At 47.1% G+C, this 18811-nt stretch overlaps 1 protein-coding gene across 1 annotated transcript; it reads right to left on the bottom strand.

The window, feature by feature from the left end:
- Nucleotides 1-547: 547 nt before the first annotated feature.
- P3H4 (prolyl 3-hydroxylase family member 4 (inactive)) lies at nucleotides 548-17319 on the bottom strand. The gene is made up of 8 exons (XM_081886337.1): nucleotides 16237-17319; nucleotides 9668-9817; nucleotides 7715-7886; nucleotides 6669-6797; nucleotides 4931-5076; nucleotides 3703-3786; nucleotides 1950-2094; nucleotides 548-1422 (listed from the first exon to the last, which is right to left on the bottom strand). The coding sequence occupies exons 1-8, from the start codon at nucleotides 17092-17094 to the stop codon at nucleotides 1403-1405; spliced, it is 1704 nt and encodes a 567-aa protein (XP_081742463.1). The 5' UTR covers nucleotides 17095-17319; the 3' UTR covers nucleotides 548-1402.
- Nucleotides 17320-18811: the final 1492 nt, after the last annotated feature.

The following is an 18811-nucleotide window of genomic DNA, read 5'->3' as shown; positions in this document are numbered from 1 at the left end:
TCCTAAACCTCCAGCCACAAAGAAGGCTGACCGCCGAAAAATTGATGCTTTTGAATTATGGTGTTGGAGGAGACTCTTGAGAGTCCCATGGACTGCAAGAAGATCAAACCTCTCCATTCTTAAGGAGTGAGTGCTCACTGGAAGGACAGATCCTGAAGCTGAGGCTCCAATACTTTGGCCACCTCATGAGAAGAGAAGACTCCCTGGAAAAGACCCTGATGTTGGGAAGGATGGAGGGCACAAGGAGAAGGGGACGACAGAGGACGAGATGGTTGGACAGTGTTCTCAAAGCTACCAGCATGAGTCTGACCAAACTGCGGGAGGCAGTGGAAGACAGGAGTGCCTGGCGTGCTCTGGTCCATGGGGTCACGAAGAGTTGGACACAACTAAACGCCTAAAAAACAACAACAACAAACCTCCACTGCCTTGCCACACAAAATAATTACAGAGGAAGCTCTTCTCTAAGCCGTGAGACGGTAAAGGGTTGCAGATTTGGATAATAGGTCTTTAAAAAAGAAAAAGAACCAACATGCTCAGAAGACAGTCATAAAAGAACTGGGAGGTATTTTATTAAAATCCAGCTAAAATTATAACAAAAAGAAATCTGTACAATGCAAGGAAAAACAAAACAAATTAAATTAACTGACAACAACATTACAAAGGCAACTCTGTGAGGTTTAAGAAGGCACAACTTGACAAGCCAATTTGAACGTACCTATCGCTCTGTTTTAGAACCATGTCAGAAGGGAGCCACGGCCTGCTGAGGTCTAGCGCACCATCTGAACAGTCAGTACCAGGCAAAAACAGAGGAATGCATGCTGGGAGCCTGGTTCTTAAGAGAGCCAATGTTCTGTGAGGAAAGGGTCAATGGCTTAAATTTGGTCCTGTTGGGTAATCAGTGGCACTAAAAATACCCAGCTGGATAGATCACTACCGTGTGTCTGTGTGTGTGTGTTTGCCTGACTAGCCAAAGTCACTGGCTCCCCGCATATCTGAGGTCACACTGGCAGAGCCCAGGGTGAAACCAGAAGCAGACGCTGTGCTGGTCACCTCTCCCACTTTTGCATGGAGGTTTGTTACGAAGCAGGGCTCTCCTAAAGCGAAGTACCATGGGGAAAAAACACAGCACCTTGGATTGGCTCAGAGGCACCCCATGCTCAGCCAATTGCATTTGGGGTGGACTGGAAAATTCTATGCAGGAGGTACTGGGAGGTAGAAGACCCCCAGCCTTGGAAGAATCTTTAACAAGGGCCAGGAGGTTGAGGTTCCCAAGGCAGGGATCTTGTTGGAACACCATCAGGGGCGCATCTGCCGGTTCCAGACAGCCCACTTCAACCCTGGTGGGCGCAAGGAATCAGAACACGCACCCCTCACCTACAGAGGAATGCAGGGACCACACCGCTCATTCGAGCCCCTCTGTCTCTGTGAACAAAGAACACAGTGCGTTAAAGGAGTCCGTCCTCGGCCTTCGCAGGTGCAGGAATACTTGCCAAAATGCTGCTTGCACTCTCCAGCGAAGTCATGCCATGATGCGCGTGCTCACTGCTGCCCCCTCCAGGATCCCTGCAGCATGCACAAGAGTCCACCTGCCAGCTCCGGAACTTGGACGCAAGAGGAAGGGGCGGAGCATGCAGGAGAATCGGCGCCAACCCACCGGGGAGCCACAACAGCTCTCTCCTTTCCTATCCTTCTAACGCTCTTTGCAATGCCTTCTGGGAGGTGCCTGAGCTCTAGAGCCAAGCTTAGCGTTGTCGGCAGGCAAACGGCTGCACAGACACACATGGATGGGAGCAGAGGCGGCACATTGGAGACACAGAGAGGAGCGGGGGGCGCAATGCCAAACAGGAAAGGGTGTGAAGGAATCCAGGAGGGAGGGTAGGAGTGTGGACACAGGACCAAGCCACACAGTAGGGAGAAAGGTCCGGCCTTTCAACGTTGCCATTAATAACCTTGGTCGGCCTTGTCGCCTTTCGATTTTGGCTCCTGCCACCACTGGGACAAAAACCCTTCTTCGTAGTCACCCATGCCCTCGAACTCGGCATCCGATGGCAGAGCCGGATCCTTCGCTCTCTCCTCACCATCGCTCACCTCCGCCTGAGGGAGGAAAGGAGAAGATGTCACACAAAGCATAACAGCTTGAGAGGGCAGAGTGTGTGCTGCTTCCACAGAATGAGGAAACTGGGCATAGACTCCCATATCAAAAGATTACCAAGTTTCCAGTCCATATGACTGTCAAAATGTCTTCAAATCACACGGATAATGCCTGATGTAATTTCAGAAGCTGTGGCAAGGTGGAAGTTGATTGGAACTGAGCTGACTCCTCCTAGTACATTACCTTGGATCCCAAAGGCCTTGCAAGTTGAACGTTTTGGCTCTCGAACATCGCAAACCCGGAAGTGAGCGTTCCGGTTTGCGAATGTTCTTTGGAACCCGAACGTCTGACGGGGCTTCTGATTGGCTGCAGGAGCTTCCTGCAGCCAATCAGAAGCCGCACCTTTGTTTCCAAATGTTTTGGAAGTCGAATGGACTTCTGGAACGGATTCCGTTCCGACTTCCAAGGTACCACTGTATAGGCGAGTGGTGTGATATATTTATAGCAAAACATTATCTACGAATCAAGGTTGCCAACCTTTTTCTTTCTTTTTTTTAGGAAAAAAGGTAGCATCGTACCAAGCTATGATCAATTAGAAAACAAAACGATGTTCCTAGCATTTCCTGTATGTAAAGTAAGAACTCCATAAATCACCTAAGATCATTTACAGATGTTTGTGAGATGAGCAAGCCTCAAAGGAATTCAAAGGAGTCGGCTTCTCTGGATGCCCGGGCAGTGAAATCATGATTGCGTCTGTATCCTTTATGCTAATAGTGAACTCATTCTCCAAGTGCTGATACTCAGGTGGCCAAAACAGCACCATCAAGCCTCAAGAGAGATATCAGCCGCCTTTGGAAAACCCCAATTAGAAGAAACATGGAGAATTTGTGTGTGAGAGAGAAGAGGAGAAAGGGAATAACTTAGAAAAGGCATGGCTATCTTCCTGAATGGTACTTCAGACTATGACATTCTGTTTTATATGTATATTCCCACGTGTAAATAATATCCAACACCTTGGTAGATCTGATGGGACTATTGCCACAGTAAATCTGCACACTATGCTGGTGCTGCAGGACTTGTTTTTGCTATGCCTTCTCCCGTTTAGGAATAAGATAACTGAATGCCTGCTTCTATTTCACGTTTTATAGTTCTGCATGATTCTGCATGATTTCTGCATGATTTCAAACCATATTTAATTTTATTTTTTGATAGACCACCTGAATGAAGCTCATGGACCCCTAGTGGTCTGTGAACCGTAGCTCAGGAATGCCTGGCCTATCACCTTCCTATCCCCACTGCTCTTCCTGTGGCGTAGGTTAGGTCAGTTGATTGGCGGTTCCTGCAGCTACCTTTTTGACCCAGCCTTTACCTGCCTCTTGCCTCTGACAGGTAGGCGTGGCTTGGTCAAAACAGCCTAGTGAGTAAAATGGGGAGGCCCTGAGGGCTGGAGGTTGCCCATCCCTGGGTTTGCATTAGAGAGAGACCGTGTGTGTGTGTGTGTGTGTGTGTGTTTCTGGCCCCAAGCCACCCAGGAAGCCATGATATGAGCTTGGGCATCTCTCATGAAGCATTCTGGCAGCCGCCATGTCATCCTGCCTCTGGCCTCTCACCTCATCGTCTGGCTGGAGATACTGCCTGGCAAACTCCAACAGCTTCTTCTGCGCAGATGTCTGGTTGTGGTAGCGCAAAGCCTCCTGTGAATGAGACAGAAGTCAGTCGTTGGAGGACGGTAGGGTAGGAAGGGAGGCCCACCAAGGAGATAAGCTCCATAGGCAGAGCACGAGATCTCAGGGCTGTGGGTTCGAGTCCGACTCTGGGAAAAAGATCCCTGCGCTGGAAGGGGTTCCCACCCAACTCTACAATTCTAAGTATGAAAACACTTTCCCAGCCGCTCTGTTAATTCAGCTCTGGGCACTGCACATCTGAGCACAGAAGCCCAGATCTTAGCTTTCATTTTAAAAGGAAGGAAGCTTCAAGACTGAATGGCTTGAAAGTCTGGAGCCGACAGCTGCTGAAATCTCCAAAGGGGCTTGCGAGGTTTCCAGTGGTCATGGGGCTGATCTTTGGCCCTCCCCGTGCCAAGAGGAAGCAGGGGGGAAAAGGCAGAATGTGCGTAAGAATGCACAATGAGTTGCTCTGCATAGTAGGTTGCACAATTTCTAATTTAATATAGAATCATAATTTTATTATTTATACCCCGCCCATCTGGCTGTGTTGCCACTCTGTATTTTTAACGCCAAGGGACAGCGTTCTCTGGGATGTCGGAAACTTAATGTACCGTATTTTTCGCTCAATAAGACGCACTTCCCCCCTCCTAAAAAGTAAGGGGAAATGTGTGTGCGTCTTATGGAGTGAATGCAGGCGGGAGGCTCTGCTCAGCGCTCCCTTTAAAGAGCTGCGTGGAGCGTATGTGCGGCTCTTAGGGGCTTTCCCCCGAGGAGGGAGAAGGGCAGTCCGCCAGTCCCTTCTTGGGGAAAAGCCCCCAAGAGCCACACACACGCTCCACGTGGCTCTTTAAAGGGAGCGTGGCTCTTGGGGGAGCCTTCTGCCTTAGCTGCGCACAGCCTCTTCTAGGCAGGGGAAGCCTTTATCCTGCTGCCCGGGAGAGGCTGCGCACAGCTATCCCATAAGCCAGGACAGCAAGAGGCTATCCCAGAAGCCAGGTCCCTCTTGCTGTTCTGGCTTCTGAGATTCAGAATATATTTTTTTCTTGTTTTCCTCCTCCAAAAACTAGGTGCGTCTTGCGGTCTGGTGCGTCTTATAGAGCGAAAAATACGGCACATTTGGTTTTGCTGCAATAGGCTGCTCCTTAAGCCAGCCCCCTAGTCACGCCCTTACCGGCCGTGGGTTGAAGTCGCCTTCCTCCAGGTGCCAGCGCTCCCGATAGAAGCGGTAATAGACCAGATTCTGCTGCATGACCTCATCCCCAGGGTCAAAGAGCATATAGCTGGCCACACTCTGCACGGCATTCTTGATATCATTCACTGTGCAGAGAGAGAGAGAGAGAGAGAGAGAGCGCAAATTAGTGGGAGAAGCACTTCATTCACCCATTGTCTGTTGGCGAGAGCATGATCGGAGCTCCCACCTTCATATCAAGGATGACTGGTGGGCAGATTTGGTGATTTTGCTATTTTATATTGTTTCGATTGGTTTGTGTTGTTTTGCAGAAATGTGCTGGTCACGTCTTTGGGGGGCTTTGGCCCAAAACACAGTTTATAAATAAGTCATAATGTACCATACACATCATTTGGGAGCGAGGTAAAGGGGTAAGGGGTAAAAAAGACAGGGGTAAAAATGTCCTCTAGGCCAGCTGGCATGTTGTGAGCCAGATCTAGCCCCCAAAGTAATTTTAGCCTCAGCTGGCCCTACCGATAGGTTACTCTGGGTGTTCTAATCCCACCCCTGCCCCCGGCAATGTCTCAGTCTATGACGTCCCCTCGATGCAACTGTGGATATATCTGCAACATATGTTGAAAGCACTATTATACCACTTTAACAGCCAAAGCATTCTGGGAACTGGAGTTTGTTAATGGTGCTGAGAGCTGTCAGGAGAACCTACAGCGGAACCTCAGGTTACATACGCTTCAGGTTACAGACTCTGTTAACCCAGAAATAGTGCTTCAGGTTAAGAACTTTGCTTCAGGATGAGAACAGAAATCGTGCTCTGGTGGTGCGGCAGCAGCAGGAGGCCCCATTAGCTAAAGTGGTGCTTCAGGTTAAGAACAGTTTCAGGTTAAGAACGGACCTCCGGAACGAATTAAGTACTTAACCTGAGGTACCACTGTATTTGTATCGCAGAACTACACTTCCCAGAGTTTCATGGATACAGGGATCGACTCTCAAACCACTCTGGGAATTGCAAAAACATCAGAGAGATTGGGATGCCACAATGAGTGGAGGAATACGAAACTCTAATTCTCTTAAGATGTTAGGAATCTGATAAACCTGGTGGACTATTTTTATCTTCTGTTATGCTGGTGGCATTCTGCAACTTGGGTGATTTTTCGTTTTTTAAATAAAAAAATCATACTGCTTGATTCCAGTAAAGCCTCTAAGCAGCTTACAAGAAAGATTACAATAATAAAAAGCCAGTTAATGCGGCAGAAGAAATTCTCATATACGCATTTAACGTGGGTGAAAATATTTTCTTGTTGTTTTTGTTTCGATGGAAAAATCACTTAAAAAAATAAAAGCCAGGTTTTAAAAAATATGTATTTTTTAAAAAATACATTTAAAGATAAGCTTAATTAACAGTAAAAAAAAAAAAAAGAAACACACATGTCAACATCTAAGGCACAGTGAAGGTGTCAAGTGGCAGGGAGTTCCAAAGTGTAGATGCTGCCACACTGAAAAGATTGATTACTTACCAGTGCAGAATGAGCATTTGGTACAGTGCCAGTTCCGCAGATTGAAATGGAGTGTGTGGGGCACAGGACAAGAAACCTCTGCCCTGGTATAGGGGCGAGGAGAAGAGGGAATTCTGGCCAGATCCTAAACTAGAGAATTCCACAACAATCTGCTAGTTACCAAACCAACCCTCCCCGAAGCAACATTCCTCCCCACCCTGAGGACTCACACTTGTAGTACGCAAACTGAAGGTAGTGATACATCGTGGCCACAAACTTCTCCACAAAGTAGCCGCCTACATTTGGGATCAAGTCGGTTTCGCAGTCTACTTTGCACTGCAGGACATCGACAAAGTGATCTGGAGGGTGGGTGGGTAAAGGAAGGAAGGAATCCACAGGGTTAAACATTTATATCAACTGATGGTTGCCAGGTAGCTAGAAAGCTTCAGAGATTTTATCACCCTTTGTAACCATTTATGGAATTATATTCTGCAGCTAACTTTTAATTTGCTCAACAGGCAAATGTTGAGCGCTGTAACAGCCTTCCCCACTTTTCTGGAAGCTAACTTCCCCATACCTGACCCCACAGTTTCCACTTTCCTTGGATATGTCTGGGTTTGGCTCCCATTTAGCTCTCTCAAAGGACTGAGCCAAGTTGAGACCTTGGACCAAGTCATAGTTTACCATGACAAGAATGAATGATCACACATAAGTTTGTGGATGCCTGAAAAAGGTAAAGGTAAAGGACCCCTGGACGGTTAAGTCCAGTCAAAGGTGACTATGGGGTTGCGGCGCTCATCTCGCTTTCACGCCGAGGGAGCCGGCATTTGTCCACAGAGCTTTCCGGGTCATGTGGCCAGCATGACTAAACAGCTTCTGGTGCAACAGAACACCATGACGGAAACCAGAGCGCACGGAAACGCCGTTTACCTTCCCGCCACAGCAGTACCTATTTATCTACTTGCACTGGTGTGCTTTCGAATGGCTAGGTTGGCAGGAGCTGGGACAGAGCAATGGGAGCTCATCCCATCACGGGGATTCGAACCGCCGACCTTCCAATCAGCAAGCTCAAGAGGCTCAGTGGTTTAGACCACAGCACCACACTGGACGCCACCAGAAACAGCCACCAGGCTAATGAGAGCTCGGAATAGAACAAGGACAGACTGCAATGCCTCCCTGAATAATGGCTGACCTTCCCTCAGTGGCCTTCCTTTGTTGTGATGGCAGCCGTCACTGCCCTTACCTTTAATGGCTGCCCCTTCCCCAGTGCCCTCACCTGCAATGGCGGGGTAGAAATCCTTAAATTCACGGAGTTCGTAGCTGCCTTCACAGCCAGTCAAGCAGTTCTCATAGGCCTTGTAGTACTGAGACAGGGCGTGCTCCATGTCGGCAATGCTGCTCCGGAAATCTCCAGCGTTGTAAAGTTTCACGGCTCGCACAAAAACAGTCTGAAAACAGGGAGGAGGGAGACTGGCAGGTCAGGTTGAACAAAGAAGCCCACAGACCTGGAACTTAACAAGGAATGGCCATAAAAGGGTGAATCCCCATTGAGCCTTCTTTTTCTTCTCTTAATTTAAAATATGTTTAGGCTGTCATTGTTTAAGTCCAAAGGCCTTCCAAGGTAAAAGATAAAAACATACATATATATTATTATTCTTTATTCCTTCACAAAGCATTTCCTATGAGGCATTTTGAAGGGATCTGCAGCATACAGAACACAGCAAATAGATAAACAAGTGGCAAACAAGAAAACAGCCAGCCAGCCCCCAATTATTGAAATTCGTTAACAAAACTAAAACCAATAACGGCCCAACAATGTACAGTGGTGCCTCGCTAGACGAAAAGAATTCGTTCCGCGATTCTCTTCGTCTAGCGGTTTTTTCGTCTTGCGAAGCAAGCCCATTGACAGCTTAGCGGATTAGTGCTAGAGCTGTCAAGCGGCTTCCAGCGATCAGCTGTTAAGCGGCTTATCAGCAGAACAGCTGATAAGCGGCTTAGCGGCTTAGGAAAAGGGCGAAAAAAAGCAAAAAAAAAACCCACCGGGGGACGCAAGATTTTTTCGTCTTGTGAAGTAACCCCATAGGGAAATTCGTTTTGCGAAGCGCCTCCAAAACGGAAAACCCTTTCGTCTAACGGGTTTTTCGTCTTGCGAGGCGTTCGTCTTGCGGGGCACCACTGTAGCCTGTTTTAAAAATGCTGAGTTGGTTGTCCGTTTGTTTCTGGGCCCATTCAATGTGTTCACAGTAGTATTTTAGAGCCCTAAATGACGTAGACCCCAAATATCTGAATACCTTCTTCCTCACAGAGCCTCTCAGGTGTTAAGATCGACAGAGGAGGCTCTCTTGGTAGTTGGGGGGTTGGCAACCCTGAGCCTCCTTTAAACATTTTTGCCTCCACATGGAAATAACATGCAGAGAGGGTTCATGGTGCCTTCTAGATCCCGGATGTTCAATGGATTCTAACTTCTCAGAGTTAGTTTTCTGGGTTCCTCAAAAAGTAACATGACATTTAAGCACCTTATGTAGTGCGTTCCCCAAATTCCCCTTATTAACTCAAGCTTACTTGGTCTGTGGTTACTTTTCAGAGTTTTAGAAAAAGATAGATTCTAGCCAATGTAAGGACAGATACTGTAGATAGATAAGAACTTGACTTTGTATGCAACACAGTTTTTGACCAAACTGAATAAATGCGCCCAAGTCCACTATCATATTAAGCTGGGAGAGGAATCCATTTATTGAATGAACCGTCATTCTCCAATATAAAATTGCCTTCCTGTACTTCTGCCACTTGTGGGCGGAGGGAAAACGTTCTCTTGGTTCTCTACACATCCAACTCTATCCAGCTCCCTATTTTGTTCATTTTCCAGCCAGGTAAGCACTACAGATTGGTTCAACCTTCTTTTTGGCCCACAGAGACTTGCAGAAACCAGCAGGCCCACCCTCCATAACAATGGACACCTTTCGCCTGCCACAAATACACTTGATTCTTTGCCCCTGTGTACATCCAAGCCCTTGAAGGCAGGGATGGGGAATAAGAGGCCTTCTGGATGTTGTTGGGACTCCAATTCCCATCAGCCCCAACCAGCGTGCCCAATGGCCAGGGATGATGGCAGCTGGAGTCCAGGAGACTTTTGGAGCTCTCCTATAAGGCTTCCGACTGTGGTCCCGCTTCAGGAAATAAGCTCCCTCTTTCCCCAACCACCCCTGAAAACCTCCCTTGCTCCATTCACCTCATAGGGCTGTGCTTCCAAGTCTATGAGGTACTCATCCACATCGACCATAGTTTTGTAATAGTTCATGTACTTTTGGGTCATCTCGTGCTTGGGGTTCTTCTGCAGGAAAGTATGCGCGGCCGACACAGCTTTTTCAATCTTATTTGCCTAGGGAAAACAAGGGAAAGTAGTTCAAGCAGAGGGTTTCATGCTTTCCAGTCCCAGGGCCCTAACCTGCATTTGGTGGGTCCACTTCCAACTTTATTTTACCATATATGGCAATGCTGCTGTTTAATCTGGCTATTCCCACATATTCCATGACCTTGTACTGCCACTCTTCTACCGTTGGCAATTGTTGTTGCTTCCAATTCGACAACAGGGCGATGAAACATTCCAAAAAGAATGGGAAAAAATTATGTTATGCATTGGATAAGGTGAAATAGTGAAATCAGTAGAATGGAAATAAATCTCATAATGGGAAATTAAAAGGAACTTCATTGGATGTTAAATGACAATATGAATTAAAATGTAAAATACAATCAAGGTAACTAATTGTATCTGTAAATGAATATAGACAACAACAAGACGTTTATATACAGAAAGATTTGTTTGTATATAGACACTGTACGGATAAAGTTGAAAGAAGAACAACAACAATACACAAAATTGATAAAGACAATGCGAAAAACTTAAGAGACGACATAAAAAAGCCAGATGAAGGAAGGAGGGAAGTCAACTCTTAGGAGTAAATGTAAATGTAAAGTAAGGTGTATATGTATAATATGTAATCATAAAATCAATAAAGATTATCTTAAAAAATAAAATGCTGCTGTTGCAATCAGGATTAGATCAGGTCGTCATTCAGCGAGAAGACATATGGTTTAAGGACCCCCAGATGTTATTGGACCCCAACTCCCATCAGTCCCTGCTGGCATGACCTATGCAAAGACAATTGTGGTTCTTAAGACAAGGGATTGGAACAAAGTTTTGAAAATTTTCACTAAATATTACGCAGTTTGCACCTTCCTTGAAACAAATGCAGACTGTAAGGGATTATGTGTGCATTTGTGGGATTGCATTGCCCCAGATCCTTAATTTTCTGAAATTTACCTAAATGTTTTTGAAACAATTGGTCCCGTTTCTATTTTTTCCATACAAAATATTGTTGCTAGCTTCAGAACACAACTAATCTCCATTCCTTTCTGAAGGGGAGGTCGGGCTGTCGTTGGTCTAGAAGCAAATAGAATCGAACAGAATCTGCTTTGGAAGTCCATTTGACTTCTGAAACGTTCAGAAACCAAAGTGCAGCTTCTGATTGGCTGCGCAGCCAACAGGAAGCCGCGGAAGTCCCGTCAGACGTTTGGCTTCCAAAAGAACGTGCGAAAACCGGAACACTCACTTCCGGGTTTGCGGCATTCGGGAGCCAGAACATTTGACTCCCAAGGTGTTTGGGAGATGAGGTACACCTGTACCTGGCTTGGTTTGCATCTTACAGCCTAGAAATGGGCTCTTTTCTTCTTGGGCAGGGGAAGAGGAAAAAAAGAAAGAAAGAATGTTATGCTCTTCATGAAATACTAATGGAGTGTGATCACATAGCAGAGCCATTATCTGGAACGAAAGTGTCCCCTCTGAGATCATGCAGGCGAATAAAATGACGGTGAAACCAGAGACACAACATAAAAAAATAAGTTACAGAAAAAGAGATAATGGCTTGCATACCTATGTGCTCAGAGGAAAGCAATCCCTACAATCTGGGAGTTTTAAAAAGCAGACTTCCATACCCATTAAACTAAAAGCCCCTGAGTCAGCAGCACAGAACTGCCAGGCTGCCATCCAGTGCCAACACTTGAAGTTAAAAAACACATTTGCCACCAACAGTTGCATTCTCTCTCTCTCTCTCTCTCTCTCTCTCTCTCTCTCTCTCTCTCTCTCTCATCTGAAAAGTTCCACTAAGTTCATGCCTGCTGTTCTCATCATGGTGTCAAATGCCAGGATGGTGACGTGGGCAGAAAGGCTCACCACTGGGAGCATCTCATCTGTTCCAGAGGGAAGAAAGGAGCTACTGTATTCAGGGTGCAGAAAAGCATAGGGACAACCTACTGTACTATCTCTGCTGGTTTTCTTGGATTCTCCTCCAGGCCATTTGGTGGCACCGGGAAGAGACATGCATATTTTCAAAACCTTTTTCTTTTCTTTTGCCCTCACCTGTCTAAAACAGCCCTCTCTTTAGCCAATTCTGCCCTCGCATTATTATTTTTTTAATGTATCTCTGCAAATTTTCCGGTGCAAGTTTTTTGTTGGTTTTTTTTTTTTTTTTTTTTGGAGAGGAAGTTCTAATGAGGTCTGGAAACTGGCTATTTTTTTTTTTTAAAGTAAAGTATTAAAAACCTAAGTTCTTTCCAATAGTAGTAAACCTGACTTTACAAAGGCCATATACGACCTGGTTTTAAAAAGTCCCATTTGCACCTGCATGGACTTCTTGACAATATAGTGGTACCTCGGGTTACATACGCTTCAGGTTACAGACTCCACTAACCCAGAAATAGTGCTTCAGGTTAAGAACTTTGCTTCAGGATGAGAACAAAAATCGTGCTCTGGCGGCACGGCAGTAGCAGGAGGCCCCATAGGCTAAAGTGGTGCTTCAGGTTAAGAACAGTTTCAGGTTAAGAATGGACCTCCGGAACGAATTAAGTACTTAACCCGAGGTACCACTGTACAGCCGTACCTTGGTTTTCAAACAGCTTAGTTCTCGAATGTTTTGGCTCCTGAACGCTGCAAACCCGGAAGTGACTGTTACAGTTCACGAACTAATTTTGGAAGCCGAATGTCCTACGGGGCTTCCGATTGGCTGTGGGAACTTCCTGCAGCCAATCAGAAGCCGCGCTTTGGTTTCCGAACATTTTGGAAGTTGAACGGACTTCTGGAACGGATTCTGTTTGACTTCCAAGGTACGACTGTACTGGCAATGAGGCCGGGAATACAATGGAGAAGGGGCCCCAGCCATGGGACCATGCCCTTCCAACAGACCTCTTTCAACGTTTTCTCTCCATGGGGCGTCTGAATACACTTTGCGGGTGGACAGCAGAAGGGGCTTAATTTGAATCAGAAGGGTCATGGGTGAAAGGCAGAGCATCAGCTATGCATGTAGGAGGTTCCACCTCGAGATGCCAGAAACGGAACCCAGGACCTTCTGCATGCAAATCTCTATCTCTGAGCTACAGTCCTTCCCAAAGGTCAGCAGCGAAAAGGCGAGAGCAGTGCTAGAAACTCAGATATACTGTATAAGCTAATGGCCAAATGGCACCTTAAACCGAGGTTGCGTTCCTTCGGTTCTTTCGAAGGAATTGAAAAGACTGTTTATGTACACTACTAGAGCTGCAAGGGTGCTGCTTGCCTACAGTTGTAAAGATTACAAGATGCCTACGAAGGTGGACCGGCAGATGAAATTAATGGACTATGCAGAGATGGCAAGACTGAAAGGGAAAATCAGAAATCAGGAGGATCGAAACTTCAACAGAGAATGGGACAAATATAGATTGTATTTAAAAGAACACTGTAAACACTTTAACTCTTTGGCAGGCTTTAAATAACCCTTTCAGTGTTACAAAGACTATGGGGGAATGTAATTTGGATGAATTTATAATATGCAGTTGACAAAGGTATTGAAAGAACCCACGGAATGGAGGGGGGAAGTCCTAAGATTCGGAAGAATCTTGTTCTAATTTTAATATCCGCAAGAATTTCAGGTGTGTGAATGAATTTGTAAAACCAAATAAAAATTATTTTTAAAAAAATTAAACCTAAGTTGTGGTTGCCACAGCAAAATGCCTAGGCACCTTTTTTGCATTGTGATAATGATAATGATGATTTTCTATACCACTTTATATTAAAAATATAGTCTGGCCCCCCACAAGGTCTGAAGGAGAGTGTATCACCCCCCTGCTGAAAAAGTTTACCAACCCTTGCTCTAGATCATGTGATGTACATTGCAGAGCACACCTCCAGGCCCAAAAGTACACCAAAATCTGGCATCTTCCCAAAAGTCTAGCCGCTTTCCCAGCATCACTTTGGTACACAGACAAAGGGTTAAACAGCCTGGAAACTCCACCAAGAGAGACAGCCAAGGAACAAGAAGTCCAGGGAAGATCAGAAGTGAATCTGATCATCTCTCCGCAACTGTGTCCACCTCTTCCAGGAGTCTGAAAGCTGTGGGACGTGGCATCTGAAATGCCTCTGGTCCAGGAAAGCCAGGGGAGGCTACCTCATTGGTGAAGGAGATTTGCGGGGTGGGGGGAGAAAGAGAAGGGGAGGAGAGACCAGAAGCTGCTGGCAAAAGGCACTGCTTTGCTCATCTAACGCTCCTCCTGGAGGCCCAGATTTAAAGAGCCAGGCCGTCTGGATTAAGCTACTTAAAAGGGGAAGGGTCCTGGGAGTGCGGGGAGAAGGAAAAAGAGGCAAAGAAAAGGAGGAAGTGAACAGTTTCCTCACTGGCAATGTAGCACCTTTCAGGTTTGGAAAGGCAGGGATGGGGAATAAGATGCATGCAGCACACTGTTCAACAGTTCACAAAAATCCCAGCACAGAAAGCACGTACGAATGGGCACAAACTCCTCATCTGCAGATTGTCACGTCGGAGGCTGTTGCGAAGCCTCCCAAATAGAAGGCTGTCAGGGGAGGTGACTGTTTCACGCTAATACCAAGTGCCGTGGGCTTTGAACAGGATACGTACAAAACTTGAATGAAGGATGACTTGGGAGTGCTGAGAGCAGTGGGGCTGGTTGGGGGGGGGGGCTTGCTTGAGGCAGGTCTGTCTCCCGCTCTTGACTTGCTCAAATGGCCCCAAGCAAAGGAATGTCTTCAGAGGGAAACAGCACACATCTTGAACTTCCATATTAGAAATACTGTACAGCGGTACCTTGGTTCTCAAACTTAATCTGTTCCAGGAGTCTGTTCGACTCCTGAAACAGTTCGAAAACCAAGACGCGGCTTCCGATTGGCTGCAGGAGCTTCCTGCATTCAAGCAGAAGCCGCGTCAGAGGTTTGGCTTCCAAAAAGGTTCATAAACCAGAACACCTACTTCTGGGTTTGCAGCATCCAGGAGCCGATTTGTACAACCACTAAGCCGTTCGGGAACCAAGGTACCACTGTACTGTGAGCCTGTACTGTTTCATTGTAACACATAATGATCATTCATTAGGCAGTGTGTGAACACATGTTGAGGAATCATAGCCTGCGGAGACCATGAAGTATGGTGCTCTGGGAGCGGAATCTACATGAAACAAATCACACAAGTGAGTTTTTCATTCAGGGGACAGGAACTGGCTATAGTTCCTTGACACAGTAACCTTTCCACATGCAGGATTCAGTATCTTTGAAGAGCAGAAAGTACCTTCCCTGAAAGCTGGATAGCTCAGTTGGTTGGAGCGCGTGAAGGAAGGCCATAATATGAGAAGCAACCCATAGATAAAGTCGCCTGTTGTGCATTGAAGGGGCCAGCAGAAGTAACACGCCTTGGATGTTTTCTACTGGTCACTCTGAACCCCAGTTCCGAAGAAGCTATGGAAACATTAGCTGAGAAAGAGGCTCCGGTGCAAACCTGGAGGCCGAACAGGAGCTTATTTTGCTCTTAGAAATATTGAAGGGGTTGTGGGAACACAAGAGTACTGAGAAGGCCCTTAGATCCTCTGTGGTGGCATCTTTTAATGAAATGCATTGTCTCCAGAGGAAGAGATGTGAAAACCCACATCTGGAAAGAACTCCCTTTGTCTAGAAACTTCTTCTGCCTAATATCTGATGGTTGGGAACTCTCTGTAGCCAACAGGGAGAGAAAGGTGCATTGTTTCATCTCAGGACTATTCCAATCAGTTCTTCTTTCCTATACAGTATTTCAGGGGTAAGATCTGCCCACTGAAAACAGATGTCCTGCCTCTGCTTTTACTAAAACACACCAGACAGTCAACCACCTCTGGGGACCATCAATACTTCTTACAATGCTTACAACAGGGGTCAGCAAATTTTTTCAGCAGAGTGCCGGTCCATTGTCCCTCAAATCTTTTGGGGGGCCAGACTATATTTTTTTGGGGGGGAGGGAATAAATTCCTATGCCCTACAAATAACCCAGAGATGCATCTTAAATAAAAGGACACATTCTACTCATGTAAAAACACGCTGATTCCTGGACAGTCCATGGGCCGGATTTAGAAGGCGATTGGGCCGGATCCGGCCCCCGGGCCTTAGTTTGCCTATCCATGGCTTACAATATTTAGAGCATAGAATTGTAGGGCTGGAAGGGATCTTGGGGATCATCTAGTCGTGAGTCCGACCCTCTGCAATGCAGGAATATACAGCTGTCCCATACGGGAGGATCGAACCTGAAACCATGGCATTATCAGCCCTGTGCCCAAACCAACTGAGCTACCCAGACTGTCTACCATATGCTCTGAATATTATTTTTGTATGTCGCTTAGATGTTGTTCTGTTTAGAAGTGATTTTAATTAACTAATATTTTGATTGAAACGCAATTAATTGACGTGGTTTCCAAGGAAGCCTCGAGACGTCCCCCTGCGCGCGCTCCCCATTGGCTCACCTTGAAGAGCGCGTAGTGCAGGTACTGGTAAGGGGTGCGGCGCTGGAAGTCGCGCAGCGTGTCTGCGGGCGGGTAGCTGAGCTGGAAGGCGGGCAGGCTGCGCTTGCACCTCCGCAGGCACGAGGCGCGCTGCAGGACGAGCCCGAAAAGCTCCATCTCCCGGCGCCACTCATCCGCCGCGCCCCCGGCCGGCTCTCCAAACTCCGCGCCGGGCCGTGCGCCCTCGCCGAGCGCAGCGGCGGCGGCGGCGCCTTTCTCGTCTTCTCCATGCGCCGGGGTGCCCTGGACGCCCTCTGCAGGCTCTCCAAAAACGGCACCCTCTCCAAACTTCTCGCTGGCGGCGCACTCCTTGTGGCAGTGCGCCTCGCTGTCCCGGAGCAGGCGATGGAGGCGCAGGCTCGCCTCCAGGTAGCGGACGCTCTCCCGCCAGTTCTCGGCCTCGTACTGCTCCAGCGCGTAAGCGTAGGCGCTCTGCAGAGGCATCAGCTCGGCTTCGGGGAAGCCGCGGAAGCTGTACTTCTCATACTGCGCGCCGCCTTCAGGCGCCGCCGTGGCCAGGAGCACGAAAGCCAGCAGGAGCCCCCGGCTTCGCCGCTCCATGCCGCCCGCGCAGCCGGCGGCTCGGTGCTCGAGAGCTGCTGCCCAGCCGCTTGGAGGCCCATCGGGAGTCTCCGGGAAGCAGGGGGAAGGAAGGAAGGCGGCGCGGGACAGCCCAGGCGGATTCCGCAGGGTCTTAGCGCGGCCCGGGATAAGTTGGGGGCTCCGCCCACCAGTTTCTTCCTCCATGAGTAGGGCTGGAGTTCTGGAAAAAGTGAGGCCGATCAACACTATATGATCCCGCGCCCTGAACTGAGGCATCCCAGAAGCTAGCGAGTTGACGTTGCTTGTTGTGGGAGAGATCAAGGTTCTCTTCTCCAAGACCTATCTTGCTGCTGGCATCATTCATGACGGATTCCATAGATCATATTTGTACCCCAATCCATTCAGAACAATGTGTATGAATGACAAAAAAGAAATGCAATGCAAAGTTACATCACAGCCTAACACAACAAGCAAGCTAAAAACAGTCAGGGAAAAGCAGGTCAACAGCAATGTTGTCAACCCAAAGTCTAAAGGAAGAGGCCTACAAACAGATAAAGAACTATATGACTTGGAGAAGGCCTGTAGGAAGCCCTGTACAGGGAAGTTTTTAATGTTTGATGTTTTATTGTGTTTTTATGTTTTACTGGAAGCTGCCCAGAGTGGCTGGGGAAAACCCAGTCAGATGGGTGACATATATTTAAACAAAATGGTAGCATCTCTGTGAGGGGGAAACTGCAGTTCCCAGGGTTCTTTGGGGGAGTCGGGCACACTGAATGCACTTTAAATGTATGGTGTGGGTGTGCCCTGTGATTGGTGGGGCAGTGCCCCTTTTTGCACAATTGACCAGCCCCCACTGCACCCCATAGGCAAGCCAGGCACTTCCAAACTGTGGCTGTTTTGCAGGTGGGATTCAATCGCAAATCCAGGCTGCACCAGTAAACTGGACCTAGTGCTCTTCTGCACCACAGACACAGCAAGCAACTAATAAAAGCAGAATGATGTGTGGGTGGTATAATAATAATAATAATAATAATTTATACCCATCTGGGCAGTATACCACTCTGGATGGCTTCCAATAATATATTAGAAATACATTAATACATTCATATACATCTGCAACTAATGCACTATGATTGATCCATGATGTGTTGCAAAACATATCTGCCCCCAAACACCAGTCTGGATAGACCTCAAGCAGTCCAGTTCGTGCCAATCTCTTGCATATTTATTTTATTTCTAAAAAAAATATTACCGTGGTGCATAACAGCCTGTAGAGAGCTTCCTGGAGAGAAAGAGCACCTTCATTTGGGGCTCATTAGAAAATTGGTCCAAAAGAAAACTGCTGTGTAAGGGGCAAGTGGCCGTTCTGGCACTAAGACCTGAAGGAAATAGGATTCTTCTTGCAAGGAGCTTTTGTGCATTAGAAATTATTTCATTTGCTGTTTTCCAGACATATTTCATGCTTTTAAACTGTAGGCTGTTGTTCCAGCTCAGTGGATGGGGTTGTAAAAACTTGTTTGCGAGCTCAAAAAGCTGCTGCCATATTCAAGATGGACAGCTCCACAAACAACCGCTTGGCGGGGGGATGGGGGAAGTTTGGACAAATTCTAACAAAAGTTTGAGCACCTGGAATACTTTGGGTCAGGGTATCTAGTGTGGTGACCACCATGTCTGACCACTGGCTCTCCTGGTTGGGGCTTATGGCAGAGTTGGCATCCCAACAATATTGGCATCGTGTTTTTAATATTCTGTTGGGAGCCGCCCAGGGTGGCTGGGGAAACCCTGTTGGATTTACTAACAGACCCAGCCAGATGGGCAGGGTATAAAATAACAACAACAACCACAACCCTCTGACAGACACGCACACACACACACACACTGGCTTTCTGCCTCCAGAGAAAGTCTGTGAATTGCATCTTCTTTGCTTTCTGCTGCAGCCATCCAAATATGTGGCTGTAGCGTTGCCTTGATCTCACTTTTTAATAGTTTCTGG

This window comes from Podarcis melisellensis (assembly GCF_964234715.1).
Source record: "Podarcis melisellensis genome assembly, chromosome: 13".
Taxonomy (NCBI): Eukaryota; Metazoa; Chordata; class Lepidosauria; order Squamata; family Lacertidae; genus Podarcis; species Podarcis melisellensis.
The sequence above is the reverse complement of the archived record's forward strand: the minus strand, read 5'-3'. Positions and strand labels throughout refer to the sequence as shown.